Source organism: Heterodontus francisci, chromosome 17 (assembly GCF_036365525.1).
Source record: "Heterodontus francisci isolate sHetFra1 chromosome 17, sHetFra1.hap1, whole genome shotgun sequence".
Taxonomy (NCBI): domain Eukaryota; kingdom Metazoa; phylum Chordata; class Chondrichthyes; order Heterodontiformes; family Heterodontidae; genus Heterodontus; species Heterodontus francisci.
The window spans coordinates 32,883,465-32,903,712 of NC_090387.1; the positions used below are offsets into that span (position 1 = coordinate 32,883,465).

The 20,248-nt window shown below is 43.0% G+C and overlaps 1 protein-coding gene across 1 annotated transcript; it reads left to right on the plus strand.

Annotated features, from left to right (window-relative positions):
• Positions 1 to 1,217: 1,217 nt before the first annotated feature.
• cog8 (component of oligomeric golgi complex 8) lies at positions 1,218 to 14,717 on the plus strand. Its single transcript, XM_068049226.1, has 4 exons — positions 1,218 to 1,800; positions 2,262 to 3,080; positions 12,813 to 12,981; positions 13,149 to 14,717. Exons 1-4 carry the CDS (start codon positions 1,258 to 1,260, stop codon positions 13,457 to 13,459), a joined length of 1,842 nt encoding a protein of 613 aa, XP_067905327.1. The 5' UTR covers positions 1,218 to 1,257; the 3' UTR covers positions 13,460 to 14,717.
• The last annotated feature ends 5,531 nt before the right edge of the window (positions 14,718 to 20,248 follow it).

Here is a 20,248-nt window from a genome sequence, read left to right on the forward strand (position 1 = left end):
TTTAGATGGGGGTGGTCTGTGATTACTAAGCCATTTGAAAAGGGGCCATTCAACTAAAAACATTTGAGAAGCACTGGAATAGAAAATGGAGACAATGGACACAACAGCCAGGAATTAAGGCATGAATGTGGCTGACAAGGGCAAGAACCGAAATGTACAAAAAAAAAGCAATGCTAGAAGTGGAGACTTGTTTTACAAAGGGTCAGTTAACAAAGGATCCAAATTTCTCAGTGAGGGGAAAGAAATGCAGGAATTGAAGCTAGGTTAGTCACTCTGTTTATACGAATACACTACAAAAAGTATAAGTCAAGGTAAGTAATTTCTGTACAGTAATGTGTGTTTTATCTTTGACAGTCTTTTTCATTTTTTTTCCAATTCATTTTGTGTTGTATTTTATCATTCTTCTTGTCATTTGCAATTGCCCCTTTTCCTTGCCAACACTTTCAGCAGATTTGAGAAGAACACTGGTGACCTCTGCAGGATGTGCAGTTTTGCAGAACATCAACAACTCCCAAATTCCTCTTCAACAAAACATTATAACTAAAGAAGCCTCGGGAATATATCTGCAGGCACATTTTTAACTCAGTTTGTAGACAATCTTTTGATTGTATTACACCAACTAGGAAGAAATCACTATGTTCGAGGATTATATGCAAAGTGTTGAAAAGCTTTCTGGTGCTAGCCTTGGCTCACTTGTAGTACTCTCACCTCTGAGTCAGTAGGTTGTGCATTCAAGTTCCACTCCAAACAGTTGAGCACATAACTTCAGCCGACATGTGGTGCTGAGGGAGTGCTGTATTGTTGGAGATGCCGTCTTTTTTGGATGAAACTTTAAACCAAAAGATCCCATTGTGCTAACTGAGAGCAGGAAAATCTTCCCACGAGTACTGGCCAATATCAACAAAAAAAATTATCTGATCATTTCCTTATTGCTGTTTGTGAAACTTTGATGTGCGCAAATGGGGCGCCAAGTTTCCCAACATTAAAACAGCGTCGACACTTCAAAAAAGCACATCTTTGGCTGAAAAGCACTTGAGGAAATCTCTAGGTCATAAAAGGGGCTATATAAATGCAAATCCTTTCTCCTTTGAATTTTAGTATTGGTAGCATTTGACAACCATGAAGTTTCCTTGACCAATACAGCAACAACATTACCTTACAACAGCAGACATGTTCCTGATCAGGAAGTGACGGTTGAACCGCCTCCTGCTAATAAAGTGGTTGTTGTTGAAACCGGACGTGACGCTAGCCAGCAAAATGGCGACCTTGGGGATTGATGTGGAGGATGAGAGCATCCTGGCGTCGATTTTCAAGGATTCTTTCCCTGAAAACTGGAGGGAGAATCCCGATTTCACGCTGTATCTCTCCGAGCTCAGCTCGTACGGGGTGGATAAGCTCAACCGGGAGCCCGAGAGGCTTGCGGAGGAGCGGGCCCAGATCCTGCAGCAGACTCAGGAACTGGCCTTCTCCAACTACAAAACATTCATTAAAACAGCGGAATGCACCAAGGAAATCTACCGCGACTTCGGCCTGGTGGAGAAGCACGTCTCCAGCCTGCTGGACAAGCTGCCCGGACTGAGCGAGAAGTGCAGGCAGTTCATCAAGGAGACGGAGGAGACTGGGGCCAGCAGGAGGATGAACACCCTGACCCTCAACCGCCACACCGAGATCCTGGAAATCCTGGAGATCCCGCAACTCATGGACACCTGCGTCAGGAACGGCTACTATGAGGAGGCTCTTGAGTTGACCTGTTACGTGAAGAGGTTGGAGAAGAAATATTCTTCCATACCCGTGGTACAGGTATTAGCTTCCTTGTAATTTTGTTTCCAGTATCAGCTATGGGTGAGAATTGATTTCAGAGTGTTCCTCATGTGTAATTCTTCTTAACATGACATGAAATAGATATAAAAAAGCAAAAACTGCCGATCCTGGAAACCTGAAATAAAAGCAGAAAATGCTGGAAATAGACTTTTATTCATTCACAGGATGTGAGTGTTGCTGGCAAAACCAGTATTATTGCCATCGCTAATTGCCCTTGAGATGGTGGTAGTGATAGATATAACTGGCTGCAGTATAGGATTTTCCTGATACAACAAAAAGATACTTTCTTTTAGTTTCATCTCCTATGCACATTTTATGCATTTTGGTCCAACTTCTGCTCACCTCGATCATTATTTCAAATTGAGAAATGTAAATACATAGTTTTGTCGTCTAAATCTCTGCAACATTTTAAAGTGTTCTTTATCACATTTCTCACACAGGGGATAGTGAATGAAGTCCGTTCATCTGCTCAGTTGATGTTAAACCAGCTTATCCAACAGCTACGTACCAATATCCAACTTCCAGCTTGTCTTCGGGTCATAGGCTATTTGAGAAGGATGGATGTTTTCACTGAAGCAGAATTAAGAATAAAGTTTCTTCAAGCTCGAGATGCCTGGTTAAAATCTATGCTTGGCTCCATAACAGACAGTGATCCTTATTTTCACATAACTAAAACAATTGAGGCTTGTCGAGTACATCTGTTTGACATCATCACTCAGTACCGTGCTATTTTCTCAGATGAAGATCCATTATTGCTTTCCAGCAATCCCACTGTGAATGAAAGTGCTATTTTCCATGGCTGGGTGGTGCAAAAGGTTTCTGAGTTTTTGCAGACCCTGGAATCAGATCTTCAGAAGGGAGTGGGTAGTCGCTTGGATTCATTGCTGGGGCAGTGCATGTATTTTGGGCTTTCTTTTAGTCGTGTAGGAACAGATTTTCGTGGACAGCTTGCTCCTATGTTTCAAAAGGTTGCTATGAATACTTTCATGAAAGCTGTTCAGGACGCTGTGGAGAAGTTTCAGGAAGACATGAATTTGTACACATTAACCTCTGCCTCGTCAATGTTAGGCAGCGCAATCCCTGTGACACTACCGACTAGTCAGCCGGGCACTCTGCAGCCTCCAATGGTGCTTCTGGACTTCCCTCCGCTGGCATGTTTTCTAAATAACAACTTGGCAGCCTTTAATGATCTTCGTCTCTGCTGTCCTATAGCACTTGCGCAGGAAGTAACCATGTGCTTGGAAGATGCACTTGTGAAGGTATTTCAGCTGCTGTTACCACAATATAATCAAATGCTAAAGAAAAGTGTTTTTAAACAAAGTGCCAATTAAGCAAGTTTAGAAACACAAATGTTGGTGTGTTGCCTACTTAAGTTTTGTTTACAGTCTAGCTTAATTGAAGTACTAAAATGACTGGTCATTTGATACTATAAGATATTTCCCTCACTGTAATAGTTTTTCCATCACACTCATCTGTCACACTAAATCTGCAACTTGGAACATCTTCCCCACTTCTACCATTTTTCTGAACTATTTTATAAAAGGGGAGAAAAAAAGGCTGACTGTAAGCATTCCCATAATTTGACATATCAATATTTTTTGCCTTTCAGCATATATCAGTGGCGATGATCATATTGTACATTCTGTGGATAAAAACAGCATATCCTCCAATTGATTATTATTGCCACAAGGGTATATGCTAAAATTCTTGTATCTAGCACACGTTGTCTCTCAGAGGCATTGTACCTAACGTATCGAATTTGTAGGGCAAAAGATGGAGGGAGAGAAAACAGGAACCACAGGCCAGTTAGCCTGACATCAGTCATTAGGAAAATGCTGAAATCTATTACTAAAAAACTCTTAACAATGCACTTAGAAAATCATAGGATGATGAGACAGTCAATGTAGTTTTTACGAAAGGGAAATTGTGTTTGTCAAATTTATTAGAATTTTTTGAGGATGCAACTAGTAGGGTAGATAAAGGGGAGCCAGTAGATGCAGTATACTTGGATTTCCAAAAGGCATTTGGTAAGGATCTACACAAAAGGTTAATATGAAAGCTAAGGGCTCGTGGCATTGGGGGTAATATATTAGCATGGATAGAGGATTGATTAAAGGACAGGAAGCAAAGAGTAGGGATAAACAAGACATTTTCATGTTGACAAGCTGTGACTAGTGGAGTGACACAAGGATCAGTGCTGGGGCGGCACTATTTACAATCTATATTAATGATTTAAACGAAGGAACCAAGAGTAATGTATCTACGTTTGCTGACAATGCAAAGCTAGGTGGGAAGGTAAACTGCGAGCAGGACACAAAGAGGCTGCATAGAGATAAAGAGAGGTTCAGTGAGTGGACAACAAGGTGGCAGATGGAGTATAATGTGGGAAAATGTGAGGTTATTCACTTTGGTAATAATAGAAAAGCAGAATGTTTTTAAAAGGTCTGAAAGTTTTAAATGTTGATGTTCAGAGACTTGGATGTACTTGTACAAAAAACAGAGTTAGCATGCAGGCACAGGAAGCAATTAGGAAGACAAGTGGCATGTTGGCCTTTATTGCAAGGGGATTGGAGTACAAGTATAAGGAAATCTTGCTACAATTGTATAGGGCTTTAGTGAGGCCACACCTGGAGTACTGTGCACAGTTTTGGTCTCCATTTCTAAGGAAGGATATACTTGCCTTGGAGGCAGTACAGCAAAGTTTCACTGGTTCCTGGAATGAGGAGGTTGTCCTGTGATAGCCTGAGTAAATTGTGTCTATACTCTCTGGAGTTTAGAAGAATGAGGGGTTATCTCATCGAAACATGCAAGATTCAGAAGGGGTTTGACAGGGTAGACATTGAGAGATTGTTTCCCCTGCTAGGGAATCTAGAACATGGGGCACAGTCTCAAGATCATTTAGGACTGGGATGAAGAGAAATTTCTTCAGTTGGATGGTTGTGAGTCTTTAGAATTCTCTATCCCAGAGAGTTGCAGATGCTCCATCGTATTCAAGGCTGAGCTAGATTTATGGTCTCTCAGAATCAAGGGATATGGGGAGCAGATGGGAAAGAGGAGTTGAGACAGAAGATCAGCCATGATTTTTTTTATTCATTCTTGGGATGTGGGCATTGCTGGCTAAGACAGCATTTATTGCCCATCCCTAATAGTCCTCGAGAAGGTGGTATGGTCTACTCCTGCTCCTATTTCTTAGGATCTTATGTTCACAAGTACATAGGAATAGGAGCAGGTGTAGGCCATTCAGCCCATCGAGCCTGCTCCGTCATTCAAACAGTTCATGGCTGATCATCTACCACTATGCCATTTTTCCCCACTATCCCCATATCCCTCGATGTCATTAGCATCTGGAAATCTATCGATTTCTGTCTTGAACATGCTCAATGATTGAGCTTCCACAGCCCTCTGGGGTAGAGAAATCCACAGATTCAACACCCTCTGAGTAAAGAAATTCCTGCTCATCTCAGTCTTAAAAGGCCTACTCCTTATTCTGAGACAGTGTTCCCTCGTTCTAGACTCACTAGCCAGAGGAAATATCCTATCCACATCCATCCTGTCTTGCCCTGTAAGAATTTTGTAAGTTTCAGTGAGATTGCCCCTCATTCTTTGAAGCTCTAGAGAATACAGGCCCAGTTTCTGCAATCTCTCCTCACAAGACAATCCCGCTATCCCAGAGATTAGTGTGGTGAACCTCAGTTGCACTCCCTGTATGGCAAGTATATCCTTCCTTAGACAAGGAGACCAAAACTGTACACAACACTCCAGATGCAGTCTCACCAAGGCTTTATACAATTGCAGCAAGACATCTTTACTCCTGTATTCAAATCCCCTTGCAATGAAGGCCAACATACCATTTGTCTTTCTAATTGCTTGCTGCACCTGCATGATAGCTTTTGTGACTCATGAACAAGGACACCGAGGTCCCTTTGGACATCAACGCTTCCCAATCTCTCACTATTTAAGAAATACTCTGCCTTTCTGTTTTTTCTACCAAAGTGGATCACTTTACACTTATTCACAGTACATTCAAACTGATGGAGCTGTCGACTGACAAGTCCCTGGGTCCTGATGGGCTTCATCCTAGGGTCTTAAAAGATGTGGCTAATGACATAGTAGATGCGTTGGTGTTAATTTTTCAAAATTCGCTGCATTCTGGAAAGGTTCCATCAGACTGCAAAGTAGCAAATATAGCCCCTTTATTCAAGAAGTTGTGGGGGGGGGGGTTGGTGGAGAGACAGAAAACAGGTAAATAGGCCAGTTAGTTTGATGTCTGTCGTGAGGAAGATGTTAGAATGGATCATTAAGGAGGCACTTAGAAAAACTCAAGGTAATCAGGAATGGTTAGCATGGTTTTGTGAAAGGGAAATTGTGTTTAACCAATTTATTGTAGTTCTTTGAAGGAGTAACATGCGCTGTGGATAAAGAGGAGCCCGTTGACATACCGTACTTGGACTTCCAGAAGGCATTTGACAAGATGCCACATGAAAGGTTATTGAGCAAAGTAGGGGGTAACATATTAGCATGGATAGAAGATTGGCTGGCTGGCAGAAAACAGAGAGTATGCATAAATGGGTCCTTTTCTGATTGGCAGGTTGTGACGAGTGGAGTCCCACAGGGATCTGTGTTGGGGCCTCAACTTTTTACAATTTATATTAATGACTTAGATGAGAGGAATGATAGCATGGTAGCTAAATTTACAGATAACACAAAGATAGGTAGGATGTTGTGTTGTGAAGAGGACATAAGGAGGTTGCAGACCGATATAGATAGGTAAGTGAGGAGGGGAAAATCTGGCAGATGGAGTATAATGTGTGAAAATGTGAAGTTGTTCACTTTGGCAGGAAGAATAAAAAAGCAGCGTTTTACTTAAACTTAGAAAGACTGCAGAATTCCGAGGTGCAGTTAGTATGCAGGTACAGCAAGTCATAAAGAAGGCTAATGGAATGCTATCCTTTATTACAAGAGGAATTGAAAATAAAAGTAAGGATGTTATGCTTTATGTTATGCTTCAGGCGAGGTACCAGATGATTGGAGGTCTGTGAATGTTGTACCATTGTTTAAAAAGGGTGCGAGGGATAGGCCAGATAATTATAGGTCAGTCAGTCTGACCTCGGTGGGTAAATTGTTAGAATCAATTCTGAGGGACGGTATAAACTGCCACTTAAAAAGGCATGGATTAATCAGGGATAGTTAGCATGGGTTTGTTAGGGGGAGGTCATGTCTTGCTAACTTGATTGAGCTTTTTGAGGAAGTGACGGGGAGGATTGATGGGGGTAGTGCAGTGGATGTGGTTTGCATGGATTTCAGTAAGGCATTTGACAAGGTCCCGCATGGCAGACTGGTGAGTAAAATGAAAGCCCATGGGATACAGGGAAATGTGGCAGGTTGGATCCAGAATTGGCTCAGGGACAGGAAACAAAGGGTAGTAATTGACGGATGTTTTTGCGAATGGAAAGCTGTTTCCAGTGGCATTCCACGGGGCTCGGTGTTAGGTCCCTTGCTGTTTGTGTATACATTAATGATTTGCTTAAATGTGGGAGGCATGATTGGGAAATTTGCTGATGAGCCAAAAATTGGCCATGTAGTTAATAGCAAAGAGGATGGCAATAGACTCCAAAATGGTATCAATGATTTGGTTGAGTGGGTGCAAAAGTGGCAAATGGAATTCAATCCTAAGAAGTGTGAGGTAATGCTTTTGGGGAGGGCAAATAAAGCGAGGGAATACAAAATAAACGGGAAAATATTGAGAGGGTTAGAAGAAGTGAGAGACCTTGGAGTGTATGTCCACAGGTCCCTGTCAGGACAGGTGGATAGAGTGGTGAAGAAGGTATCTGGAATGCTTTCCTTTATTGATCAAGCTATAGAATACAAAAACAGGGATGTGATGCTGAAACTGTATAAAACGCTGGTTAGGACACAACTGGAGTATTGCGTACAGTTCTGGTCACATTACAGAAAGGACATAATTGCTCTGGAGAGAGTACAGAGGAGATTTACAAGAATGTTGCCAGGGCATGAAAGTTGCAGCTATGAGGAAAGATTGGATCGGCTAGGGTTATTTTCCTTGGAACTGAGGAGGCTGAGGGGAGACTTAATTGAGGTGTGCAATATTATGAGGGGCCTAGATAGAGTGGACAGGAAGGACCTGTTTTCCCTGGCATGGAGGTCAGTTACCAGGGGACACAGATTTAAGGTGATTGGTAGAAGGATTAGAGGGGACATGAGGAAAACCTTTTTCACCCAGAGGCTGGTGGGTGTCTGGAATTCTTTGCCAGGAATGGTGATGAAGGCAGAAACCCTCAATTCTTTTAAAAGGTACCTGGGCGTGTACCTGAAGTGATGTAACCTGCAACGCTATAGACCAGGTGCTGGAAGGTGGGATTTGATTGGGCAGCTGGTTTTTTCAGCCGACAACTAGCTGAATGGCCTCCTTCTGTGTCTTTATGGTTCTATGACCAACACAAACAGATGGACCGCTGGGTTGAGCACTACCTAGAACTGTACTCCAGGGAGAATGCTGTCACTGAGACTGCCCTCAGTGCAGCCCAGCCTCTACCAGTCATGGATGAGCTGGACATACAGCCAACCAAATCGGAACTCAGTGATGCCATTGATTCTCTAGTCAGTGGAAAAGCCCCTGGGAAGGACAGCATTACCCCTGAAATAATCAAGAGTTCCAAGCCTGCTATACTCTCAGCACTACATGAACTGCTATGCCTGTGCTAGGACGAGGGAGCAGTACCCCAGGACATGCGCGATGCCAATATCATCACCCTCTATAAAAACAAAGGTGACCGCGGTGACTGCAACAACTACCGTGGAATCTCCCTGCTCAGCATAGTGGGGAAAGTCTTTGCTCGAGTCGCTCTGAACAGGCTCCAGAAGCTGGCCGAGCGCGTCTACCCTGAGGCACAGTGTGGCTTTCGTGCAGAGAGATCGACCGTTGACAAGCAGTTCTCGATTCATCAGAGACAGGAGAAATGCCGTGAACAACAGATGCCCCTCTACATTGCTTTCATTGATCTCACCAAAGCCTTTGACCTCTTCAGACTACTAGAAAAGATTGGATGCCCACCAAAGCTACTAAGTATCATCACCTCATTCCATGACAATATGAAAGGCACAATTCAACATGGTGGCTCCTCATCAGTGCCCTTTCCAATCCTGAGTGGCGTGAAACAGGGCTGTGTTCTCGCACCCACACTTTTTGGGATTTTCTTCTCCCTGCTGCTTTCACATGCGTTCAAGTCCTCTGAAGAAGGAATTTTCCTCCACACAAGATCAGGGGGCAGGTTGTTCAACCTTGCCTGTCTAAGAGCGAAGTCCAAAGTACGGAAAGTCCTCATCAGGGATCTCCTCTTTGCTGACGATGCTGCTTTAACATCTCACACTGAAGAGTGCCTGCAGAGTCTCATCGACAGGTTTGCGGCTGCCTGCAATGAATTTGGCCTAACCATCAGCCTCAAGAAAACGAACATCATGGGGCAGGACGTCAGAAATGCTCCATCCATCAATATTGGCGACCACGCTCTGTAAGTGGTTCAAGAGTTCACCTACCTAGGCTCAACTATCACCAGTAACCTGTCTCTAGATGCAGAAATCAACAAGCGCATGGGAAAGGCTTCCACTGCTATGTCCAGACTGGCCAAGAGAGTGTGGGAAAATGGCGCACTGACACGGAACACAAAAGTCCGAGTGTATCAGGCCTGTGTCCTCAGTACCTTGCTCTATGGCAGCGAGGCCTGGACAACGTATGTCAGCCAAGAGCGACGTCTCAATTCATTCCATCTTCGCTGCCTCCGGAGAATACTTGGCATCAGGTGGCAGGACCGTATCTCCAACACAGAAGTCCTCGAGGCGGCCAACGTCCCCAGCTTGTACACACTACTGAGTCAGCGGCGCTTGAGATGGCTTGGCCATGTGAGCCGCATGGAAGATGGCAGGATCCCCAAAGACACATTGTACAGCGAGCTCGCCACTGGTATCAGACCCATCGGCCGTCCATGTCGCCGCTTTAAAGACGTCTGCAAACACGGCATGAAATCCTGTGACATTGATCACAAGTCATGGGAGTCAGTTGCCAGCGTTTGCCAGAGCTGGCGGACAGCCATAAAGACGGGGCTAAAATGTGGCGAGTCGAAGAGACTTAGTAGTTGGCAGGAAAAAAGACAGAGGCGCAAGGGGAGAGCCAACTGTGCAACAGCCCCAACAAACAAATTACTCTGCAGCACCTGTGGAAGAGCCTGTCACCCTAGAATTGACCTTTATAGCCACTCCAGGCGCTGCTTCACAAACCACTGACCACCTCCAGGCGCGTATCCATTGTCTCTCGAGATAAGGAGGCCAAAGAGAGGTTATACAGGGCATTGGTGGGACCACATCTCAAATACTGTGTTGAGTTTTGGTCTCCATATTTGAGGAAGGATGTAAATGCGTTTTATGCAGTTCCGAGGAGGTTTACTAGATTGATGCTTGGAATGAGCAGATTGTCTTATGAGGAAAGGTTGGACAGACTGGGCTTATTTTCACTCGAGTTTGGAAGAGTGAGGGGAGATTTGATTGAAGTTTATAAGATCCTGAACGGTCTTGATAAGGTGGGTGTGGAAAGAATTCTTCCTCTTGTGGGTGAGTCCAGAACTGGGGGGCACTGTTTTAAAATTAGGGGTCGCCCTTTTAGAACAGAGATGAGAACTGTTTTCTATCTTGTGACTTTGGAACTCTCTGCCTCAGAAGGTGTTGGAGGTGGGGTCATTGAATATTTTTAAGGCAGAGGTAGATAGATTCTTGTTTGACAAGGAAATCAAAGGTTATCGGGGTAGATGGGAGTATGGAATTTGAGACCTAAACAGATCAGCCATGATCTTATTGAATAGTGGAGCAGGCTCGAGGGGTCGAATGGCATACTACTTCTGCTCCTAACCCGTTTGCCCGAATGTTGATATATTCCATCTGCCATGTTCTTGCCCATTCACTTAGCCTGTCCAAATCCCTTGAAGCCCCTTGCACCCTCCTCACAACTTACTTTCCCACCTAGTTTTGTGTCATCAACAAATTTGGAAATATTTGGTCCCCACATCCAAATCATTTATATAGATTGTGAACAGCTGTGGCCCAAGCACTAATCCTTGCGGTACCCCACTAGTAACTGCCTGTCATCCTGAGAATGACCCATTTATTCCTACTCTTTGCTTTCTCTCTGTTAACCATAGCAGTATATTACGCCCAATCCCATGTGCTCTAAATTTTGTTTACTAACTTCCTGTATGGGACCTTATCAGAAGCCTTCTGAAAATTCAAATACACCACATCTGGAATGAGCTGCCTGAGGAGGTGGTGAAGGCGGGAACAGTAGCGACATTTAAGAGGCATCTGGACAGGTACTTGAATGAGCAAGGCATAGAGAGATATGGAATTAATGCAGGCAGGTGGGATTAGTATAGATAGGCATTATGGTCGGCATGGACACGCTGGGCCGAAGGGCCTGTTTCTATGCTGTACGACTCTATGACATCCACTATTCTCCTTTATCTATGCTACAAGTAACATCCTCAAAAAAACACAGGTTTGTCAAACATGATTTCCCTTTCACAAATCCATGTTGACTCTGCCCAATCATATTATTTTCCAAGTGTCCAGTTATCTCATCCTTTATAATAGATTCCAACATTTTACCTACTACTGACATCAAACTAACAGGTCTGTCGTTTTCCATTTTCTCTCTTGCTCCCTTCTTAAATAGTGGGATTGCATTTGCTACTTTCCAGCCTGCAGGAACCATTCCAGAATCTATAGAATTTTGAAAGATAACCACCAATGCATCCACTATCTCTGTAGCCACCTCCTTCAAAACTCTGGGATGTAGCTCATCTGGTCTAGGGGATTTATCAACTTTCAGTCCAATTAATTTTTTGAGTACTACATCTATTGATACTAATTTCTTTCAATTCCCTTGATTCCTAGTATTTCTGGGAGATTTTCTGTGTCTTCGTCTGTGAAGACAGTCACAAAGTAACCAAATCCTCATTCTCCACTGCAAATTCTCCTGTCTCTATCTGTAATGGACCTACATTTGTCTTTGCTAATCTTTTCCTTTTCACGTACCTAAAGATAGTGCAGATAGTATAGGATACGAGCAACAGAGTTTTGGACAGTGGCCGAACATTCCAGGACTCGTGTTTGCAAATCCTTCCCCTCTTTCCTCTGTCCAGTGATGGAAATCTGAGAAGGAACACATTTTTAAAAATAATGTATGCTTTGAACTTTTGGAACTTATCTATTTTAATTACTAGCCCTCACTCACTCCCTACCTCATACCTAGGAAGAGAGAGAATTTCTTCAGCTATAGAAGTCTCAAGTCTAGCTTGGGATCTCAATGAAAGTTTGAGAGTAAAAGGGAAAAAATGAGATATGCAGAGTGAGTGTGTGTACAATGTATACACTGAGTCGGGGGTACGAAGACCAATGGGTCCAAAGGTTTAAGCAGGATGGAGAGCATGAGAAAGTGGCATGACCAAAATAAACAAGATTCTTAACTAAAATTACTATTTACATTATAAAATAGCAATGTCTTACTAGCACTATTTTGCCTTGCTCCGTGGCATGTGTGCTTCTAGTAATTGCTCTTTTGATGCGGGGGAGTAATTTAAGGCTGAACATTTCCTTTGGAATGAAACCTCCAAGATAATCAGCAGTGATTGTGCTGGACTGCAGCAGTGATCTTCACAATAGTTTGACAAAAACTGAATTTGAAAACAGTTGTTCTAAAAATCAGACTTTTATTGAGTTTTGAGGGAATGCAGTGAGTTGGTGGCAGAATGGAGGAATTGCATTCCCAGACTTGTGCTAGAGTTATCTCTGATACATTAACATTGATAGCAGTGGCAGATCTGGATAAGGCTACAGCTCTATCTTCTTTCTTCGGAACAAGATGTTAAGTGCTGAGTACCTTGGAGAACATTAGTTTTTTTTTGCTAATTCATTTTTTTTCTTTGTAGGTTACAAAGTTAATTCTCACTTTTCATCGAGCAGAGGAAACTGCATTCAGTGTGAAAGAACGGGAGTTGTTTGTCCAGTTCTGCATTACATTTACTGAAGACCTAGTGCCTTACCTGAACCGATGCTTACAGGTTCTTTTTCCACCTGCACAAGTAGCACAGATTCTTGGTATGTACTCAGTTGTTGCTCATGCTCCAGTCACTATTTACTTAGTTTTAATGTATTATACTTAATTGCTGTCCAATAAACCTTGTTGAACCACAGCCCAGTGACTCACTGGCAGCCAAATATTATCCTTTGTCTTACATATTTCACATTTTTTGTGTGTTTGGCAGGTATTCCTCCCACTCAACTTCATAAATATGGTTCCATTGGGTGCATTAATATAGGCATTATTGTAGAACTGCTTGATTTTCTCCTACCAAAAAAGGAAGTTATAATTCCATCCAAGAACAACCTTGATGGGGAACTGGAACAGATCCTGAGAGCAGACAGCACTTTAGACAACCCTGGATTAGAGACAAAAACTGAGAAGCTAAGTGAACAATATCCACCGGCACTGCCGTCATCTGCGCTGAATGTTACAACGGAGGAAATGAAACCAAGCCCACCAAATGTAGACAGCCAGACAGCAGTAGGTACTTGACTGAAATCTGGATTGTAGCGTGGTTTTAAGTTTAAAAACTGTGACTGTTGTGTACATGGAATTCCTATCATTTATTCCAAACACTGGACTGAAATGCATAAATGCTTGACATTTCTTCTAGTTCATTAAAATTGAAAAATTAGATTATCTTTGGGATTAGTTGGCCCTAAAATGCAGAACATTTTGCAATGAAAAAAATCCTGATATGGTCAACCAAGGTGAGATACGTGCTATTTTTTATCTCAACACATCAGGCCATGTTTATGTAAACTCTTACATATTAAGTTGATAAAACAGGAAATATAGTTTTTCCAAGTATCTGATGTTTTGATAACTTTTTGTTGTCATCTCAAAACAACCACAAAGAATTTTCAGCAGTTAGTGTAAATGTATATAATGAGAACTGAGAAAGCATGATTAATGTCTCTGAACAGAATGATAGCGTTTCTACATTTGACACTTTTTTTTGTCAAGTTTTATTCCGTTAGTTTGACAGTTTTTGTAAGTTGTTAGCTAATTCATGCTAATGACAGCACTACTTACTGCTAAGGCAACCACTTACCATTGAATTAGCTACTAACAAGATTTGTGTCACAACAAACCATATTCCAAGTTTTACTCCAGAAATGAGCAATCACTTGGAAAGAAACTGGCCTGACAAAAATTTATTTTATATCTCCCATATATGGGATCACTATTAAATCTGGCCTGTTTAAGAAACTAGGATGGTATTGAATCGCTTAGGTCTAACTTTCGAAAGACCGTGCAGTTTACAGGCTTGAATTGTACAATACAATCTCAAACTATACGTGTGGCAAGCTGTTCAGAAATAATTTTATAAACTTAAGGGTGTGGTAGAGTTTGTGAAATTAAAATAAGTGCTTGTTGTGTAAATAACTATTGTAAACATGATGTAACTTGCAACAACAATATTATTGGGATATGTGAAACTTGATCAATTATGTGTTAATCAATGAAAACATCCTTAGCTTTGTGAATTGTAAATAACAAATGTAAGGTGAAAAGTGCTCTAAAAATGATTTCTGGGCTTCGAACAATTTTGTCATAAGGTGCCAAGTGGGTAAGGCAATAGGTTATTAATCCCTTGGGCAGAATAGGCACAGGTTTAAGTCCCATCCTCGTCATTAGGGAAGTTTTGTCTAATTGTTGTGATTTCTCTTGTATAAATCTTGTAAAAATGGTTAATTTGTTTCCTGTATCAATTAAAGATTAGTCGACTTCCAAGCAATGTACAAGGGTATGCTTTTTACTATATGCAATCTGGCAAAAATGGAGATGAATTTACAATTGACCAGTTCTGTAATCCAATACTATTTATCTTGTTGATTTTTGACAAAGTACAAGAATTAATTTTATCATGAACGATAAATACTTTTTGTGTCATGTTAAGGGCTCAGTGAGATTTAGAATGCTCGAATTGCACATACCAACTGTTAGGTATGAAGGTTAAAAGAATCAGTTTTTTCATTTCCAGCTCCCCCTCTTTTCCTGCTTGTTCTTAAGAAGCATCTCTTTGGTCTCCTTATCTCGAGAGACTATGGGTAAGCGCCTGGAGGTGGTCAGTGGTGTGTGGAGCAGCGCCTGGAGTGGCTATGAAGGCCAATTCTAAAGTGACAGGCTCTTCCACAGGTGCTGCAGAAAAATTTGATTGTCGGGGCTGTTACACAGTTGGTTCTTCCCTTGCGCCTCTGTCTTTTTTCGTGCCAACTGCTAAGTCTCTTCGACTCGCCACACCTTAGCCCCGCCTTTATGGCTGTCCGCCAGCTCTGGCGAATGCTGGCAACTGACTCCCACGACTTGTGATCAATGTCACAGGATTTCATGTCGCGTTTGCAGACGTCTTTAAAGCTTAGACATGGACGGCCGATGGGTCTGATACCAGTGGCGAGCTCGCTGTACAATGTGTCTTTGGGGATCTTGCCATCTTCCATGCGGCTCACGTGGCCAAGCCATCTTAAACGCCGCTGACTCAGTAGTGTCTATAAGCTGGGGATGTTGGCCGCCTCGAGGACTTCTGTGTTGGAGATACGGTCCTGCCACCTGATGCCAAGTATTCTCCAGAGGCAGCGAAGATGGAATGAATTGAGACGTCGCTCTTGGCTGACATACGTTGTCCAGGCCTCGCTGCCATAGAGCAAGGTACTGAGGACACAGGCTTGATACACTCGGACTTTTGTGTTCTGTGTCAGTGCGTCATTTTCCCGCACTCTCTTGGCCAGTCTGGACATAGCAGTGGAAGCCTTTCCCATGCGTTTGTTGATTTCTGCATCTAGAGACAGGTTACTGGTGATAGTTGAGCCTAGGTAGGTGAACTCTTGAACCACTTCCAGAGCGTGGTCGCCGATATTGATGGATGGAGCATTTTTGACGTCCTGCCCCGTGATGTTCGTTTTCTTGAGGCTGATGGTTAGGCCAAATTCGTTGCAGGCAGCCGCAAACCTGTCGATGAGACTCTGCAGGCACTCTTCAGAGGCATACTTATTCCTATATCCCTATTTTAAAATGAGATGGCATAATGGAGGGCAAAATAGAAAAGTAAACGCCAGAGAACACACCATTTACTGTAGAACTGAGCCAGGTTCCTGGTTCGATACCTAGTTGTGTTGAAGTATTATGAGCAACTCCAATGGGTAGGTGGTGGGAATCACTATTGCTACCTATTGGATGAGCATAGGATTAAGTTCAGCAGTAATACCTTTCACTGTTAAATAGCCCGCCCACACTAATCTACACAAAATATTGACAGGCTGCTGGGACCTATGTAAATCAACCCCAGAAAGCGAAACAACTGGAACGTTTTGGGAATTTACATGATATTGGCTCAGATTTTGCAGCAAATAATGGTGACGCCGCCAACATCAGTTATTAAAGTGTAAATCGGACAGCAATTTCCAGCAGATACACATGCCCAGTTAAATGCAGAAATCAGGAAGTTGCTATCAAAGTTGCCCTGTTCCTCCAGAAGCTGTGTTATAACACTATCTTGTGCAGAATCAACATTAAAACATATGGAATGGGGTGAAATTACAGTTCTTAACCACTAGATACTCACTAAACAGTCAGAAGAAGTTGGGGCTTGTCCATTCAAGTGTAAGTGAATTTTTAACAGCATATGAACATAGGAGCAGGAGTGAGCCATTCAGCCCATCACGCCTGCTCTTCCATTCAATATGATTTTGGCTGATCATCCACTTCAATGCCTTTTTCCCACACTAACCCCATATCGCTTTATGTCATTTCTATTTAGAAATCTGTCAATTTCTCCTTTAAACATACTCAATGACTAAGATTCCACAGCCCTCTGGGGTAGAGAATTCCAAAGATTCACAACCCTCTGAGTAAAGAAACTTCTCCTCACCTCGGCATGCTAAGTCTTAGCACTGCCAAACGAGCTGTCTGGCACTTAAATTCACTTTTACAAATGTGGAGTCTTGTTCCTTCAGATTTTAATTATACTGTCGATTTTTTTAAAATGTTAAAAAAAATTCTGTCTCTTATCTCAATCCCATCTTTCCTTCTGTTTCTGTACATGATTTGACATAAATTACTCTTCTTGGTTTAGACTCTGCTTGTCTCAGTAAGGATTCTGCAATCTAATTGATTAAAGAGATACACCATTACTTGCTCTGTTCGCATAGGTCCCAGAGCCCCTTTACAGCGTGCTCTGCTGTTTTGGATTTATAATAACCACAACTTCCAGTGCAAACTCTATTGATGAATTTGTTGATGCCAAGTGACCTGATAGATACCAAGACCACCAGGCACTCTTCTAGAATGTACAACTCCTAAGTGGTTATCTTAATACACAAATTGTGACTTTTTCTGTCATTACAATTTTGCTTACTGTGGAAAAAGTGCTGTTATATTTTAATGTTATTCTCACTTTATTTTGGTACTCTGGCATTGAAATGCAGTTATGTACTAAAATGCTGCACCATACTGCTAGTACACCCACTTCTGCAAATGGCAAGTTTCTAAGCTCATTTGTTATGCAAGGGGTAGGAGCTTTTCCAAACTAGACTAGGCCAGGGGGCTGCTGGGTAAGTAAAACACTATATATTTGGGCGGTTTAAAATAACTTTCCTTTCATTGCAGCAGCTTTTTCGGGAGCAGAGTGTGAGCGAGTGAGCAGCTGGGAAGGTCGGTTTGAAAGTAAATTTAATTTCCTTTTGTTTTTCGGCGGAGGCCAGGGGGCTGCTGGGTAAGTAAAACACTATATATTTGGGCGGTTTCTGAACCCGAGACACCACACTTGTCGTGTGTCCCACCCGCCCTCCTCCTCTAACCAAAAAAAAAAGGACTCGGTGGGGTGTTTATAAGGTAAGGCTTTTTCGATTTCTCTGGTTTTATTGTGATTGGTAAAAACTTTTCGTTCCTTTTTCATTTAACTAAGTTAAGCTTAAGATTAAAAATGGCAGGAGATCTCAGACCCGTGTCATGCTCCTCTTGCTCAATGTGGGAGCTCAGGGACATGGCTGATGTCCCTGACTCCTTCACGTGCAGGAAGTGTGTCCAACTGCAGCTCTTGTTAGACCGCATGACGGCTCTCGAGCTGCGGATGGACTCACTTTGGAGCATGCGCGATGCTGAGGAGGTCGTGGATAGCACGTTTAGTGAATTGGTCACACCGCAGATTAGGATTGCTGAGGGAGAAAGGGAATGGGTGACCCAAAGGCAGAGAAAGAGCAGGAAGGCAGCGCAGGAGTCCCCTGCGGTCATCTCCCTCCAAAACAAGTATACCGTTTTGGATACTGTTGAGGGAGATGGCTCACCAGGGGAAGGCAGCAGTAGCCAGGTCCATGGCACCGTGGCTGGCTCTGCTGTTCAGAAGGGCGGGAAAAAGAGTGGAAGGGCTATAGTCGTAGGGGATTCGATTGTAAGGGGAGTAGATAGGCGGTTCTGTGGTCGAAAACGAGGCTCCCGAATGGTATGTTGCCTCCCAGGTGCACGGGTCAGGGATGTCTCAGATCGGCTGCAGAACATTCTAAAGGGGGAGGGTGAACAGCCAGTTGTCATTGTGCACATAGGCACTAATGATATAGGTAAAAAACGGGATGAGGTCCTACAAGCAGAGTTTAGGGAGTTAGGAGCCAAGTTTTAAAAGTAGGACCTCAAAGGTAGTAATCTCAGGATTACTACCAGTGCCACGTGATAGTCAGAGTAAAAATGAATGAATAGTCAGGATGAATGCGTGGCTTGAGAGATGGTGCAGGAAGGAGGGGTTCAGATTTTTGGGACATTGGGATCGGTTCTGGGGGAGGTGGGACTATTACAAATTGGACGGTCTACACCTGGGCCGGACTGGAACCAATGTCCTTGGAGGTGCTTTTGCTAACGCTGTTGGGGAGGGTTTAAACTAATGTGGCAGGGGGATGGGAACCAATTGAGGTCAGTTGACAGTAAGGAGGTAGTAACAAAAGCCTGTAAGGAACTAGATAATGAAGTCAGTGTGACTAAGGGGAAGAGCAGGCAGGGAGCAGATGATGAATATAAAGGGACTGGTGGTCTGAGGTGCATTTGTTTTAATGCAAGAAGTGTAGTAGGTAAGGCAGATGAACTTAGGGCTTGGATTAGTACCTGGGAGTATGATGTTATTGCTATTACTGAGACTTGGTTGAGGGAAGGGCATGATTGGCAACTAAATATCCCAGGATATCGATGCTTCAGGCGGGATAGAGAGGGAGGTAAAAGGGGTGGAGGAGTTGCATTACTGGTGAAAGAGGATATCACAGCTGTGCTGAAGGAGGGCACTATGGAGGACTCGAGCAGTGAGGCAATATGGACAGACCTCAGAAATAGGAAGGGTGCGGTAACAATGTTGGGGCTGCACTACAGGCCTCCCAACAGCGAGCGTGAGATAGAGGTACAAATATGTAAACAGATTATGGAAAGATGTAGGAGCAACAGGGTGGTGGTGATAGATTTTAATTTTCCCAACATTGACTGGGATTCGCTTAGTGTTAGAGGTCCAGATGGAGCAGAATTTGTAAGGAGCATCCAGGAAGGTTTTCTGGAGCAGTATGTAAATAGTCCAACTCGGGAAGGGGCCATACTGGACCTGGTGTTGGGGAATGAGCCCGGCCAGGTTGTTGAAGTTTCAGTAGGGGACTATTTTGGGAATAGTGATCACAATTCCGTAAGCTTTAAAATACTCATGGACAAAGACGAGAGTGGTCCTAAAGGAAGAGTGCTAAATTGGGGGAAGGCCAACTATACCAAAATTCGGCAGGAGCTGGGAAATGTAGATTGGGAGCAGCTGTTTGAAGGTAAATCCACATGTGATATGTGGGAGGCTTTTAAAGAGAGGTTGATTAGCGTGCAGGAGAGACATGTTCCTGTGAAAATGAGGGATAGAAATGGCAAGATTAGGGAACCATGGATGACAGGTGAAATTGTGAGACTAGCTAAGAGGAAAAAGGAAGCATACATAAGGTCTAGGCGGCTGATGAAAGATGAAGCTTTGAAAGAATATCGGGAATGTAGGACCAATCTGAAACGAGGAATTAAGAGGGCTAAAAGGGGTCATGAAATATCTTTAGCAAACAGGGTTAAGGAAAATCCCAAAGCCTTTTATTCATATATAAGGAGAAAGAGGGTAACTAGAGAAAGGATTGGCCCACTGAAGGACAAAGGAGGAATGTTATGCTTGGACTCAGAGAAAATGGGTGAGATTCTAAACGAGTACTTTGCATCGGTATTCACCGAGGAGAGGGACATGACGGATGTTGAGGTTAGGAACAGATGTTTGATTACTCTAGGTCAAGTCGG